The sequence below is a fragment of the Podarcis filfolensis genome (genome assembly GCF_964270895.1).
Source record: "Podarcis filfolensis genome assembly, chromosome: 10".
Lineage (NCBI taxonomy): Eukaryota > Metazoa > Chordata > Lepidosauria > Squamata > Lacertidae > Podarcis > Podarcis filfolensis.
In genome coordinates this window covers 66,390,178-66,406,366 of record NC_139612.1, presented here as the reverse complement: position 1 = coordinate 66,406,366, position 16,189 = coordinate 66,390,178, and the positions used below count along the sequence as shown (strand labels likewise).

At 45.9% G+C, this 16,189-nt stretch overlaps 1 protein-coding gene and 1 long non-coding RNA gene across 3 annotated transcripts in view; both read right to left on the bottom strand.

Annotated features, from left to right (window-relative positions):
- Positions 1 to 2,794: 2,794 nt before the first annotated feature.
- The window catches only part of LOC310743154, a 39,945-nt gene continuing 26,550 nt past the window's right edge, over positions 2,795 to 16,189 (bottom strand). Inside the window, exon 2 of the long non-coding RNA XR_014538827.1 lies at positions 2,795 to 3,282. This is a non-coding gene — a long non-coding RNA (uncharacterized lncRNA). The remainder of the gene's footprint in view (positions 3,283 to 16,189) is intronic.
- The window catches only part of CTSO (cathepsin O), a 28,537-nt gene continuing 15,142 nt past the window's right edge, over positions 2,795 to 16,189 (bottom strand). Inside the window, exons 6-9 of one of the 2 annotated variants that reach the window (XM_083573122.1) lie at positions 13,838 to 14,001; positions 12,830 to 12,922; positions 11,369 to 11,825; positions 2,795 to 3,325 (exon numbers count right to left, since the gene is read on the bottom strand). In XM_083573122.1, coding sequence (XP_083429248.1) covers positions 11,791 to 11,825; positions 12,830 to 12,922; positions 13,838 to 14,001 — 292 coding nt within the window. In that variant the 3' untranslated portion in view covers positions 2,795 to 3,325; positions 11,369 to 11,790. The remainder of the gene's footprint in view (positions 3,326 to 11,368; positions 11,826 to 12,829; positions 12,923 to 13,837; positions 14,002 to 16,189) is intronic. The other variant, XM_083573123.1, reaches the window with a different exon arrangement.

The following is a 16,189-nucleotide window of genomic DNA, read 5'->3' as shown; positions in this document are numbered from 1 at the left end:
GTATACCTTGGAATTCCCCCACCTCCCGCAAAAGTACGCAGAAGGCGCGTGCTCTTTAAAGAGCGTGCCGCTCTTGGGGGCTTTTCCCCGAGGAGGGACAAGGGACTGACAAGGTCATTCAGAAAATAAAAGCTTGCACGTTTCTTAACAGTTACAAGCAAGAAATAAAAACATTGCTTAGTATAGCTAACTAAAACATACTCACAACATTGACAGTTCAAAGCATAGTAACGCAAAAAGGTTTCTCCATTGGTCCCGTGCCCTCAGGCAAGGTAATTCATGTAGCATAGGATTTGCATGACAAGATGGTCTGCATTTTGCATCTCAATTCCCTGAAGTTTTATCCCATAGAATCCCATGTGGAGACAAAACTTAGGGGCCAATCCGTTCTTTATATTAATTAGCAATTCGCCAATGGCTGCATGCAGAGATAATAACTCCCGATTGTTAGGAGACTCGACAGCTGAACTCGTGTTTATTCGCAGAGGCTTTGAAGATCAAAGCCTCCCCTTTCAATCCCAGAGAAACACCAGACTCTTCTAAGCTACAAATTACCTGATAGGCTTTTCACACCATTCCACATCTGTGACTCCCAACTGTCAGAATTTACAAATCAGATAACATCTTTCTTCCTGCCCAGAGGAGGCGATTGAGGAGGCAATTTGATTCACACCTCTAAAGACAAGGAGTCTGCAATTAAAAGAACCAGATACACATGCCCAGAATTCTACAGTTTTGACTCTCCCACAATGCTTCTCTCCTGCATGAACCAAAGTTTTAACATACTATGATTTTCCAATATCACTACACAAGTGAATCTGAGTCTGTAGTGCATAGTACCTTTCAGATAGTGTGCTATGCGCTTGAGAGCTTTCCAATCCTGAACAGTAGGATTGTTAGTGTGTCTGCTAAGCAGATTAGTGTTTACAGCTATATCGGGTCTTGAACATCTGGCAATGAAATTCAGTTTGCCTAGAATGCATCTGTACAATGTAGTGTCAGAAAATGCTTCCCCAGTATCATCTACCTGGAAACCTGTTACCATCAGTGTGTCCACAGGATTTGCATCAACCATATTCAGCCTGGTTAACACATCAGCAATTTTTTGAAATTGGTGTACCAAAAAATCACCTGCCTGGTTTCTTTCTACTTCCAGAGAAAGATAGTTGGATACCTCACCAAGATCCTTCATGTCAAAGTGCTCTCACAGCTGAGCTAGGGTGCTTTGGTACAAAGCCTGATTCTTCCAAAAAAGATCATTAGTAAAGCATACACAATAAAGTATGTTTTGCCCCTCCTCTTTGACAAACACACATGGATCAGCTTTGCCTTGGTGAAAACCTAGAGAAAACAATGTCTCTGTTAGTTTTGTGTTCCAACACCTGGCACTCTGTTTGAGACCATATAGGGATTTCTGTAGCTTGCAGACCATTCCTTTCTTTACCTTCACTCCATCAGGTGAAAACATGTAATTCTCCTCCCCCAGAACCCTGTACGAAACAGCTGTGTTCATGTTGTGATGTGAAACGTGAAGCTTTTCTTCTGTAGCAATCTTGAGCGTTAAGTCTAATGCTCTCATACTTGACGGTGGGTGAGTAGGTCTCGTGGTAGTCCAGTCCTGGTACCTGTGAAAAACCTTTGGTGACCAATCTGGCTTTGTGTCTTACTACCTTGCCATTCTGATCAGTCTTGGCCTTAGAGACCCATTTGCTGTCAACCAGTTTCATCCCTGGTGCTATTGGAACCAGCTCCCAGGTCTTGATCCTTTCTAAGGAATCAAGTTCAGCCTTCATGGCTTTTAGCCATGGCTCTGCATCCTTTGAGGTTAACTCCTGGAAGCACACCTTCTCTGAGCTACTAACAGCAGCAGTTGCTGTTTTAGCAAACTCATCAGCATACCTCTTTGGAGGTTTGCCCTTTGTGGCCCTTTCAGATCTGCATACTAGATGCAAGTCTTCAGCACTCATCTCCTCTTTCTTAGGAGAATGGTGGCCAATGGTGAACAGTGGTTCTTCCAATTCAGTGTCAGACCCATCAGCACTAGCACTGCCCACTGAACTGGAATCCGAACCCTGATCATCATCCTCGGTTTCCTCTGCTTCTTCAGCTTCAGGGTGACTCTGGAAAATCCCCATATTGTCCCCCCACTTAGCATTGTACTGAACACTCCTGGTAAACCATACCGTCTTTGTGTCAGTCATTAGCACTTTGTATAAGGTCCGTATAGTTAAAGCTATGGTTTTCCCAGTAGTGATGTATGGAAGTGAGAGCTGGACCATAAAGAAGGCTGATCGCTGAAGAATGGATGCTTTTGAATTCTGGTGCTGGAGGAGACTCTTGAGAGTCCCATGGACTGCAAGAAGATCAAACCTCTCCATTCTGAAGGATATCAGCCCTGAGTGCTCACTGGAAGGACAGATCCTGAAGCTGAGGCTCCAAGACTTTGGCCACCTCATGAGAAGAGAAGTTTTTATGACGGATGCAAATTAAAAAGTGGGTAAAAGAAAATCTTTATCAATCCAGCCAAGCTGTGGTCATGTTTTAATCACAAATGTGTGTTAAGGCTAATCCAGGCTAGAGCCAAAGAGATGGAAACTGAATTCCTGATAACGAAAACAAAAGTCAGTTTTACATAATGTTGAAGGTATTTTAAATGGAGCAGCAAAGACTAGATTTGGCCCCAAAGCAACATATACTAAACAGAAAGCGATGCCATGTTCCTGGAGAATATATAAAGCGTTTAGAACAGGAGTGGGAGAGCTCAGCAGTAGCAGAAAATATCAGAGAACACAGCTGCTTACTCCTGCAGCACTGCAAATATTTATTTATTTATCAATCATTTCATAAAGTTCATACACTGGTTGTTAAAAAAACACCTCAAAGTGATTTACAAAAGAACAATAAAATCATCTGTAAAATCAGTAGAAAAATAACTCCTTTAAACATTCAAAAGATAAAATCAATAAACTAAAAACAATATTATTATTATTACCAGTATATTCTACAAAATGCTGGAATGAGAGGGATGCACCCTGTACATTCAACATACATGTAGTTCTGACTTTAATTTGCAACGTGTTTTATAAATTTTTATTTTGTTACCACAAAATTATCATAAGCTGGGATGTTACCATTTTACAGACAGGGAACTGAGGCAGAGTGTGTGGTTTTTGTCTAAGGCTGCACAGCAGGAATATGATAGCTGATGAACTCAGGCCTCCATGATATATATCCAGTTCTCTGACCACAATCACTCAACTCTTATTTAAAATACAGTGGTACCTCTGGTTACAGACGCTTCAGGTTACATGCTCTGCTAAAGCCACTTCCGGCCTGCCCAGGAGGTGGGGTTGCGGGCTTCACGCCCACCCCACGTGAGCGGGGGCTGGTTTCAGCCCCCGCGAGAGCAGGGGAATCCCGTCCACGTCGTCCCCCCAGCCGGCCAATCGGGTGGCTGGGGGGGTGTGGCCTGCCCTATTTAGGGCTGGCACGGACGGGGGCTCGTCCTCTTTGCCGGCTAGCCCGCATGCTTCCACGTTTTTTCGGAGGTTTGTATTAGGTCTGTCCGTCTCTTCCTCACCTTCCTTTAGTTCTTGTTTTTGGTCTTTGTTTGCAGGGCCGCGGAGCAGCGTTGGAGCCTTGACACCTTCGTGTCGTGTCTGCGGCAATCGCGAGTCAGCGATCGTGCTGCCCCGGGGGAATTTCTGCTTTCTCCTTTGAGTCTTCGGCGGTGATCACCTCCGAGCCTTGGGGTTTGTCCCGGCGCAGCCACAACAGCAGCTTCCCCCATAGAGGAGCTGAACGGAAGCAAGAAAAGCGCTGCCGCCGACTGGATTTAAAACCGCTACTTTCCTGAGCATTGTGGAGAACAGTGGCGCGTCCCAGCTGGATCCACCCCGCCTTGCATCGCCCCGCTGCAGAAGGAACACGACCGACGGAGCAGGTCCTGTGCTGGGGGTGTATATAACTTGGCTCTAATCACGGGGATCGGGTCGCCTTTCGCCGTTATCGGGGACTGAGAAGCGAGAGCGTGAGGCGCGCGTCTGTGCTGTAATTGGTGTGGGGCTTTGTTATTTTCTAGGCGCACTTGCGGATTTTGAGAGCTCTTGTGGGCTTTCCGGGGGCTCAGAGAAGGCTTTTGGGGGAGGCTTGAGACCGCGCCGGGGGGCTTGCTCTGTTGTCTTGGTAGCAGCTATAGGAATCGCGGGCTTTGCTTGATCTCAGTGGGATCCTTTCTACGTTAGAAGGGAGGCTTGAATCGGCGGGACGCTGCCGGGTTGCCTGGGCTACGGCAGCCATTTTACATAGACCACGTGACCTTTCAGAGCGTCCATCTTAAGATAGGCATCACACTCTGGGAATCGGTTTGCCTTCGGTGTATTCGCTGGCGGAAATAGCACCGCACGCACCAGCTTTTAGGCGAACCTCAGTTTAAAGCGGGGGCTTCAGTTGCTTGTATACTATATGGTGCCTAATTGTAAGGAATTTTAGGTTGGGAAAGCTTCGGAGGCGGCAGCGCTGTGGCTGGGAGACCGGCCCTCCCCTCCGCCATTGCATCCGGCTACGTGGCATCCTGAGGCGGCCGCCATCTTACTATAGGCAACCCCACATGGGAATTAAATAGAGAAAAAAAACCCTTTTAAGCCATTGGTTGCGGTTTAGGAGCTTTGTCGCCGTTCCTTTAGAGAGCTTTCCACCCCCCCCCCCCCGTTTTTAATTCTTTCCTTTGGGAAATAATTATCTGCTGGAACTTTAAGTAGAATACACAAGGGGCTCAGGAGCTTATTATTCCGCTTGATTAATTTATTGGAGTAATTTTATTAATGTGCACAAGGGCTTCAAGAGACATTTATTTGCTTGAATAAATTGAGATTTAAAGTGCATAGGTAATTAAGGTGCTTTAGCGCCAAGGTTATATATAATCCGGAAATATAATTAATTTGACCGATTTGATTAAAGCTAATTTCGCCTCAAATTCTAGATACCTTTGATTTGATTTTGTGCTTTTCTGCGCTATTAGGGTGTATATAAGGCTTCATTTGTTTTAAAGGTTGTATGCAGTTTGGAATTTAATTCCTTGGTTGATTGGATTAAAGTGCTTAAGGGCTGCAGGGAGCCTTGCCTAGGGGATACAATTCATCTGCCAGTAATTTAATTGGTGTACACACGGGCTAAGATAAGGAATACATAAATAAATAATAGTAAAAATAAGCAGTTAAATAAATAACTACCCTGTTAACTGGACCGCTTTGCTTATTGCCGGGTTCTGATTCCTGCCTTTAAACTTGGATTGTTGATTCTGGTCCTGCCTTTTAAAACAGGACCGCCTTGCTTTTATTCTTTTGAGTTACCTTAAATAAACAGATGAAATAACTACCCTTGTTAACTAGATTGCCTTGCATATTGCTTATTAAAGTTTTAATTGAAGTTAATTAAGTAATTTAAATAGATAAATAAATAAATAAATATATATATATATAAATTTAAGTTAGATTACTTTCCTTTTCTGCTGGTGATTGAATTTTGCTGCATTGAAACCATTAAATCTAAAACCATTTGGAGTTTATACCAGTGCACACAATACTGAACTACTGTGGTTTTGCTTGCAGCAAAACTAAATTGGTGGGGTAAACAATTTTGGTTTCCGTTAAAGACTTACCAGGCAGACAACACTGAACTCCGGTGATAGTGTTTGCTGCTCACGCGCATAAGCTGAGCTAGTTGTCGCTGGCTTTATTGAACTAGGTAATCAAGAGTCTAGATCGCAGCTATGTCGGCTCAAGGACACCAGGAAAATTCTGCCGTAGCTGGGGGGGCACAAGGGAACCAGGAGGAGTCCCAGCCCTTTGTAATACCAAGTAACCCACAGGCATTGGCACAGTTTTTCACGGCTTTTCAGGAATTTTATAGGCAAAGCAGGTCTGCAGGCCAAGTGACAGCAGCACCAGTGGCAGCAGCACCAGTGGCAGTTGCACCAGTGACAGCAGCACCAGTGGCAGCGGCACCAGTGGCAGCAGCAGCAGTGCCAACGGCACCAATGGCGTTCACCCAAGAGTTCATCCCAGACACACAACTTAACGAGGTGGAACTCCCCGGCACTTCCGCGGCCACCGCTGCAGTGCTGAGTGCAGCCAATGGCTCGGCAGCCCGGCCCAAAAAGAATACCCGAACACAGTCTGTCACCTCGGGCAAGTCAAAAGGGGGGCAGAGGGGTGGCAGGAAGGGCAAGGCTGGTACTCAAGGAGCTAGAGCAGCTAGAGCAGCTCAAATAGACCCAGGTGTCCCTAGTCTTTTTCAGAACCCTCCACCACAGGTGGCACCAGCCGAGGGCGCATCAGATTCCTCTTTGGACGGGGAGGCGCAGGGACTGCAAGTGGCACAGGCACTCAGTGTACCGGCTCAAGCCACGCCAGATGGCCATTCAGGGAAGAGGAAGGAAAAGAGGAAGCACACATTGAAGAAGAGTAGGCGGTCGGAATCGGAGGATGATTCAGGTACCTCTTCTTCATCCGACTCGGATAGCGATGCTCCTATGGAGGAGTACTGGGGCCACGGGGAAGACTGTGTGGGTCTTCCTTTATGGGTGCATGAAAGGAGGGCCAATTCCTACTGCAAGTCCTTTAACGGGTCCCTTGAATGGAAGGATGGCGCACTAGTTCCGGATGTTAAAACTTCCACTAACCTATCTACAGATTTCATCGTAGGTAATCATTTATCTCAGAGAAAGAGAAATAAGATCCTTAATGGGGACTTTATAGATATATTCAGATTGTTACCTCCAACTAAGCTGACAGGTGAAGGGGAAAAGAGGCGCAGCTATGGAAAACGCAGGTACAGAACACCCAGAGCCGAACATACTTTTGAAAATTGGTTGGACGGGTTCCAGGTGTTCATGGGTGTGGTCAGCGCGGCTTACGCAAAACGGGCGATGCATCTAATTGCTTATCTGGCCCATGTTAGGAGGGCACGAGAATTAGCGGGGGATACTGCTGCTCTAAATTATGATGAAGATTTCCGCAGAAATGCTTCGTTGTTATCTTCCACGTGCTGGGATCTGAGGGACCAAAACTATTGGTCAGAGCATGTGGGTCCCTACGTAGACAAGAAGCCCCAGGAGTCGTCAAAATCCTGGAAGACCGCTGCAAAACAGAGGCGACTGTGTTGGGAATTCAACAAAGGGGTTTGTGTGCGGCCTGTCTGTAAGTACAGCCACGAGTGCAAGAAATGCCTCGGTAACCACCCAGCCACTGCCTGCATTAAAGGGAAGCAGCCCTTTCGGGGTGGGAGAGGTTCCTACAACCAGGGACCCAGAGGTGGCCATAGAGCTCCATTTGGACCTCAGGGAAACCGGCAGTAATTTCGATCTAGGCCTGGCCTTTTCCCCTATCAAGTTGACCCCGTTAAAAAACCTTTTAGATCTTTATCCTAACAGAACAGCAGCATTGTATTTATGGGAAGGTTTTAGTACTGGTTTTAGGATCCCAGTAGCTTCCCCCCCCCCCAATTCAGGTGACCCACCAAATCAAAAATCAGTGAGGGAGATGCCCGAGGTTGCCCGAAAGAAAATTAGTAAGGAAATTAAAGCAGGAAGGGTAGCTGGCCCCTTTTTAGTTCCTCCATTAGAAGGCCTTCACATATCCCCTTTAGGCATAGTCCCTAAGAAAGTGCCTGGTGAGTTTCGCATGATTCACAACCTTTCTTACCCAAAAGGGGAATCCGTCAGTGATGCGATACCGCAGGAACTTTGCTCTGTGAGATATGCCACCTTTGACCAAGCGGTCAAACTGATTCGCAGATTCGGTAAGGGTGCGCTGCTGCCAAAATGTGACATTGAGTCTGCCTTTAGACTCCTGCCAGTCCATCCGCAAGACTTCCGGTGGCTTGGTTTCAAATTTGAAGGGGCTTATTTCATGGACAAAGCAATGCCCATGGGTTGCTCAGTGGCCTGTGCAGCCTTTGAGGCATTCAGCACCTTCCTGGACTGGGCGCTTCGCTTTAGAACTGGCTCCGAGGGCGTGTCGCACTACCTGGACGACTTTATCCTCTTGCCTGATAGCAGGCCTAAGTGCTCAGAGCTTCTCAAAGCCTTCACATCATTAGCGGGGGAGTTGGGAGTTCCTCTAGCCGCCGACAAAACGGAGGGCCCAGCTACAACCATGGTTTACTTGGGTATCGAGTTGTACACTGTCGCTCAGACCTCAAGACTTCCCAGAGAGAAATTGATCACGCTTGGTGACCTCATCCGGCAGCTGCTCCCCCTAAGAAAAGTTACCCTCAGGCAGATCCAGTCACTGCTAGGCCATTTAAATTTTGCTTGTCGTGTGGTTTCCCCTGGCCGCCCATTCTGCGGCCGCCTCGCGAAGCTGTCAGCAGGCCTGTGTTCCCCTCATCACAGGGTTCGCCTATCTAAGGAGGTAAAATCTGACCTGGAAGTCTGGTTGAAGTTCTTGCAGAACTGAAATGGTATTTCCTTGTGGCAGGATAACTTGTCGCTGCAAGTGGACTTTCAGGTGCATTCAGATGCTGCAGGCTCTCTCGGGTTTGGCGTTTACTTTAGGGGGCAATGGTGTGCCCAGCGCTGGCTGCAGCCTGACAATGGGGCCCCATAACCAGAGATTTAACCTTCCTAGAATTCTTTCCGATCGTAGTGGCAGTGCACTTGTGGTCTGAAGCCTTTAGTAATCATAGGGTATGTTTTCACACTGACAACCAGGCAGTGGTAGCAGTCCTTTCTAGGCAGGCCGCACGGTCCCCAAGGGTAGGTGCCCTTCTGCGTTCCTTCGTTCTCCGGTGTTTAGAGCTCAATATCCACTTCTCCGCCAAATTTGTGCCTGGTGTTAACAATGACATTGCGGATGCCCTATCTCGTTTTCAGATGGACCGCTTCCGCTCGTTAGCACTGGACGCACAGCCGCTTCCTCAGCCGTTCCCAGAGCATCTGTGGAGTCTTGGGAACCGGAAGTGATTCAGGGAGTATTAGCCTCATTGGCGCCTTCCACTTTAAGATCTTATAAGAAGGCTTGGTCGGATTTCTTAAAATTCCGCAGTAAAACCTACGCCGCCAGAAGCAACGCCCCTCCTGTAAAGTCAGAGGTTTTATCCTACTTAGTATACTTGAGACGCTTGGGCCACGCCCTTAAAACCCTCAACCTACAGGCTGCGGCAATATCATTCTTTTGCAAGGCAGTATTTTCCTCTGACCCATGTGCCGATTTTGTCGTACGAAAGACCTTGGAGGGCTGGCGCAGGCTGCAGCCCCCGAGCTGCGATATGAGAAGGCCAATATCATTTGACATCCTTTTCCAAATTCATAAAAAGTTGAGAACGGTCTGCTGGTCGAAGTATGAGGCGCGCTTATTCTCAGCGGCATACTCCATCGCCTTTTTCGGCGCAATGCAGGTTGGTGAGGTGGCATACGAAGAGGGTCAGCGCGGTTCCTCCCGGGGTTTGCTATTAAGCGATGTTACGCTTTCACGGGAGGATCTAGTTTTGCGGATACATAGCTCCAAAACAGATCAGTACGGGAGGGGGGCTCTGGTTCGGCTCCTGGCAACCGGAAAACCAGGCCCATGTCCAGTTAAGGACACCAGGCGCTTCTTATTTCTGAGGGCTAATTCGGCAGGGCCACTACTGATCCATGCAGATGGCTTACCCCTGACGCGTCACCAGTTCACTCGTGTCATGCGCTTAACACTGGCAGCATGCGGCCTTCCCCCCGCGGATTTCGCAGCGCACACTTTTATTTATTTTATTTTTTTAAGAAATATTTATTAAGATTTTACAAAAAACATATATGCAGAAACACATAATAAAAAACAAGAAAAAAATAAGAATAAACACACACAAAAAAGATACAAAAAATTAAAAACAATTCTTTTTCATAATTTAAAACTCATTTGCTTGTTTCTTTGACTTCCTCACACCTCCCCTTCTTGTATTTCCATTTAAATAATCAAATCAGCAAATCCTTACCCTCTTTCATTTATCTTATCTCTATAACTTGACATTTTATAACTCAGTATTTTCATCCATTATCAATTAATTTTTGCATATTCTTATTAACTTTGTTACTAATACCACTTATTTCCAATCCAACACCATTTTAGTTATTTTTTTTACCTATTTATACCCTTCTTCCATATTCTTAAAGCATTACAGCTGGAAACCACTTTTAGGATTACAGCTGGAAAGCACTCTTTTAGGATTGGAGCGGCCACCACAGCAATGCACCTGGGCCTCACTGCCGAGAGGATTAAGGACTTAGGCCGCTGGAAGTCGGATGCTTACAAACGCTATGTTAGGAAAAATTTATGACGGCTCACCTGGGGTTACCTCACCATGGCCTGTTCTTTCAATTTTCTTACAGGAGATATGAGGGTGCGCGTCTGGATAATTGAGCACAGCATTGTGCACTGGGCCAGGGTCTGCGCCATCAATTCTGGTCTCGGGCTGCACCTTGGCTTACCGTCTGACATCATTATATCCTGGATCTCTCGGAGGGGAATGCGCTGGGCCGAGATGTTGCCCGCAATTAAGGCCAGAGCGGTAGTGGAGGGCCCCCCAGATGCATTACTGATACAATTAGGAGAGAATGACCTAGCTTACCAGAAGGCGGTTGATTTACAGTGGCACATCTTTAGGGACTTTGAGGAGCTTAAGGCCTCTTACCCGAACATCACAATTATTTGGGCCTCATTGATGGAAAGGCAGGTCTGGAGAGATTGCAGGTGCCCGATAGCCATGAATAGGGCTAGGAAAGCCTTGGATCGGACGGTGGTGCGTAGAGTGGCAGCCCTGGGTGGGAAGGTCATTGAACACCCGGGCATACGTTTCAACTGTGAGGCCCTCTACCAGTTTGATGGCGTGCATCTGTCAGATGCGGGAAATGATGTTTGGCTGACTGACATAGCAAAAGGGATAAGGGATTGGGTTCAGGCATGAGAGTATTGGCGGCGAGCGATTGCTCGTGTGGCAGTTAGGCATTGGTAAGAAGGGGTTAAGAGGATGTGTGTGAGGGAGGAACACCATCACCTCCCCCCAGTGAACGAAGGGTAGTCTGATAAAGGACTCCGGGGGGCGTGGCCCTGTCCGAAGCCTATGGAGGTGTGGGCCAAAGGCATGCCCCCGAGCGGTGACCCGGGGGAGCTCCTAGTTGACGTGCCTCAGCAGGAGACTCCCCCTCTATGGTGTTAACCCTTCCCGTGTCTCCAGCAAATGGGCTGGAGCCGGACAGTCGATAGGACCAATGCCTAAGCCAATGCCTCTCATTCCTGAATTCAATAAAGTTGTGGCCTAATTCGCCCATTTAACCTTAAATTATGGTGTCTTGTGTCTTTATTTATCCTGGTGGGGGGCGGGAACTCGCCACGCAACCCAGAAGTGGTACCTCGGGTTAAGAACTTTGCTTCAGGATAAGAACAGAAATCACGCAGCGGTGGCAGCGGGAGGCCCCATTAACTAAAGTGGTGCTTCAGGATACGAATTAAGTTCTTAACCCGAGGTACCACTGTGCTGTGCTAAGAGCAGGTGGAGTCAAGATTCCCAAAACTGAGACTAGAGCTGGTAATATAAAATTCCTTCTGTTTGAACAATTGATGGTCTAGAATACGCTGCAAAACAGATATCAAGTTCCCAAAAATAAATGTTTTATGGCACTTGCTGGAACGGTATTCTTCTCTTTGTTGCGGTCAGAATGCGCACAAGTCCCTTCCCAAGAATAACACTCCTTCACATTGTGGAAAAATAGTGTTTGAAATGTCTGTCACCGATTCTGCATTCAGAGCAACTGCTTCACACAAACACGGCAGAAACTTCATCAGCGATGCCTAGGAGGCAACGAGATCAACGTTAACCACTGGATCATTGGATAAATCCTTTACAAAGGAAAATATTATTGCAACACCATCTCTTACTCGTTGGCTCCCATGCTGTACCAATATTACTGAACACCCTTTCATTTTAGATCACAAATATTTCCAGGAAGGAATGGGAGAGGGTCCCAGCAGAGACGCTGATGTTCTGAGTAGCTTTGATCACTGCATTAGAAGTGACTGACGGCTGACTTCGAAGGAATAAGTAGTGCTTTAACTGTCTCTATACTTGAGCTTACTTTCCCCCAGCTTTTTTACTCAGAAGTAACTAAGTTGCTCAAGGGATGCGGGTGGCACTGTGGGTTAAGCCACAGAGCCTAGGACTTGTTGATCGGCAGGTCGGCGGTTCGAATCCCTGCAACGGGGTGAGCTCCCGTTGCTCGGTCCCTGCTCCTGCCAACCTAGCAATTCGAAAGCACATCAAAGTGCAAGTAGATAAATAGGTACCGCTCTGGCGGGAAGGTAAACGGCATTTCCGTGCGCTGCTCTGGTTCGCCAGAAGCGGCTTAGTCGTGCTGGCCACATGACCCAGAAGCTGTACGCCGGCTCCCTCGGCCAATAAAGCGAGATGAGCGCCGCAACCCCAGAGTCATCCATGTCTGGACCTAATGGTCAGGGGTCCCTTTACCTTTACCTAACTAAGTTGCTCATGAACCATTTGCTTTTATGGGGTATTTTGTTGAAAGGTTCCAGAAGGCCTACAGATGCCATTTTGGTAATCTAATTGGTAGTTGTTGCAGAAATGAGCTCATACACATTTGTATTCTCTTGCTTTGATAATATGCTAATAGGCTTGCTTTGATGTTGCGCTTAGCTTCATCCTGGGATGGTAACATTGAGAGGAACATAAAATGCGTCTACCTGAAGTTTCAAATAGCCTCTCAAAATAGGGCCATGGAAGAATGCACACGGAGGCCTAAATGTGAAGGATCAACTGCAGTGCCTTTTCCTCAACTTACCACAGATATTGGACCCTATCTTAATGCGAACGTAGCCGTCTATTCCCCACGAAGTGCCCCAGGAATTTCGAACAATCCAATAAGGAATGCTACCTGTAAAATAATTTCAGTCAGTTTTGTTTTGTTTTGTTTAGGACATCTTCGACAAACTTTAATGCCTTTCGTTGGGCAGACACGGAGAGACTTAAAAGCAGAGACACAAGACAGAATCCGGATTCTTTACAAAGAATCTGACTTAGCCAGCACATAGTACTTCAATATGCAGAAGTATGTGTTAAATTGTATTGATGCAATTGACCAGGGGTTCTTAACCTGGGGGTTAATGGACCCCTAGGTGATTCCATGAAGGACTTCAGGGCATCTGTGAACCAGACGGGGGTGGGGAGAGGCTGGGATCCATCTTGGACAAGCTGGCTGAAGGCTGGCTGCAATGCTGTGGGGCCAAACCCCTTTTTAAATGACCATGCTGTAAGATCTGGACCGCCTCCGTGCACACTGAAGGTGTGAATAGGTGAGAAAGAATATTTCTTAAAGGTACGGCAGTCTCTGCTGTGTCTCAGTTCTCAAAAGGAATACAGACCCTGGGTGATTGTCTGGGACCCAGGCTTTTGCCACCGCTTGGCAGAGAGAGGGGGAGGCACCCAACTTTTGTAATGGTTTGTTGCACAATGAAATCTTTAATAAAACTATTTAAAAAGAAAAGGGAAATGCATGCCACAATACCACCCCAAACTTTGTCACTTTACTCCTGCAATTTTCTGAGGTAATGGTTTCAAATGGACCCCCCCCCCAACCAATTAACACAGAAATGAGCACTAAAGTTCTACTCTGTTCCACTAGATTGTGGCTTTCTTGTCTTGTGAAAGCTCAGATAAAATGCTGAAATTAGCAATTGTGGAAACATCAGGTGAACGGAATAAACCGCTATGCGCAGACATGGTTGGGATGGCACTAATATTCTCTGAACTGCTACGTTAATAATCATTTAATTGGCGGTTGAAAACTCACCTGTCGTGTCATAACCAGTAACTATAACAGCATGATTTGCTTCTCCACTGGAGCAGTGATACTGGATGATGCCCCCAAGATAATCTTGCCAGCTGATTGCGTCTACAATTACTGGCAAAGGCCCATATTTAACTAGCATCCTCATCATTTCGTCTTCATGGCCACTGCAAGGTAAGAAGAATAGTCCCAGTCCCTCAGGGTCAGAATTCAGTCTAGCATCAAAATAGTTCGAAACCAACCAACTGCTGAGCACCTTTTGTTTGGCAGGTATCTGGCCCCTTAGGTTGCAGAAGTCAGTCTATAGTACAGGAAATGAACTTGCTGTACTAAGCAGAATTTATTCAGAGTAGTATTGGTATGTTGGGGCCACCATACTTCTGGAGTTTCCTGGACACATTCAGGACTTGTCCGTCAAGCAGTGTCTGAGCGGAACTGTTAAAATTATCCAGGGAAACCTGAGCATATGGCAAACCTTCTCAGAAGTGTCCAGGCAACTTTGTGCCCAGATTTTCACTTTCTGAAATATGGCAACCCTATTTATGTTATTTTACAGCTTCTGAAACTGGCAATTTCAACAAGGGTGGTTTCAATGAAGAACTCTTTCACGGTTTTGTGTATCATGCTACTTGGGAACCGCCCTCACAGTAAGCCAGCCTTTAGAGAAGTCTATTCATCTGACAAGAATCACATTTTGCCCCATGACCTTATTTTTTCCTCACACTGGGGAACAAAATTTTTGTTGCGTTGACACCTGCAGTTGTTCTAACCTAATTTTGATGTGCTGATTTCATATCTGAAGTTGGTTTTTTTCTGTAAGCTCTAGGTTTTTTGCAATTCATGTTTTTGACTTTTCACCATAATCTTTGTTTTTCACAGTGCAAGAATTCAATATTTTATTAAACACATAGCCAAAGTAGTACAATATGAGTATAAATGTAAGTGACTTATATAGCATTAAACATGACATGTATAGCAATGAAAATGACGTGTAAATCTATGTACGGTTGGAGGTATGCAAAAAATTGTATTACCTTGGGATACACAGTATACTGGGGAACAATTTTTTTTTCCATTTTCTTTTGCATGAGATTTTTCAACTGTTCTTATATGTTCTTTGAATGCTGATTTCAAATCTGAAATCGATTTTCGTGTACATGCTATAGTTATCTTTCAATTTCCGACTTTTGCCGATATGTCATATTTACACTGGGGATAAGTGGACACGTGACACGTTGATCTACCCTAACCACATGGTAATTATTGTTCTGCAAACTTACTTTTTCTTTATTTTTACAGTTTTGTAACCTAAATATTTGTATTTTTCAGATCGGACCACTTGTTCGACAGTGTTATAGCTAGAATAGTACCTGTGGTGCTCAGTTTGCTGTGGAAAGACATCTTGCCAGTAGATACAACTCTTCCTGTAGCCTCTGCCCACCCTCCAATCTGCAAAGATAATCTCCCCTTCCACCCTGCCAATGGATGCCTTCCCCCAATGGAAATAAACCAGCTGGATACCACTCTTGATTTCTATAGCTATTTGTAAACCATTCTCCCACCCCGATTTATTCTGATGATGATTCACAAACCTCCCCCCCTCCCTGTAGAACCCAGTTAAATAACCTCAAGTAAGAACTATCTGCTTTTAACACAAGTTGTACTCCATGGCACTGTTTGTTCAGGTCAAGTGAGAAAAGCAGGGCACGCATTGCAAAAGAAACACAAACAGTACAAACCCGGTCATGGAAGTTAAAAACACTTTCTGTGCATCCTCTTGCATTGACAGGTCATCCTGCTCTGCAGTCAATGACTGCTCTGCATTCGGAAGGGGAATGAGAACTGTGGACGCATTTGCTGCACCAGGGGTCAAAGTCTTTCTCTACCTGGAATGTCAACATTCATGTATGATCTTTGAAACTCCAGAAGGGAGGCAGGATTTAGCAAGGTTCAACAGCCTGCTGCTGAATACTATAAAAGACGATACGATACAATAATCTTTATTGTCATTGTCCCATACAGAACAATGAAATTGAAAAAAATCTACATCAGACCTTCAAAAACCAACAAGCCTGCTATCCCAGCCTGGTTAGCCCCCTAAAAACTCGGATACCCCATAATTAAATACAATATACTCTTATAGGAACTACCTCACACTGCGTTTAAAACCAAAATCGCATTTGGATAGAAACTGTTTCTCAGGCGGCTAGTCCTAGTCTTTATAACCCTGTACCTTCTTCCAGTTCGAATCCCCGCGACGGGGTGAGCTCCCATTGCTCTGTCCCAGCTCCTGCCAACCTAGCAGTTCGAAAGCACATCAAAGTGCAAGTAGTTAAATAGGAAGGTAAACGGCGT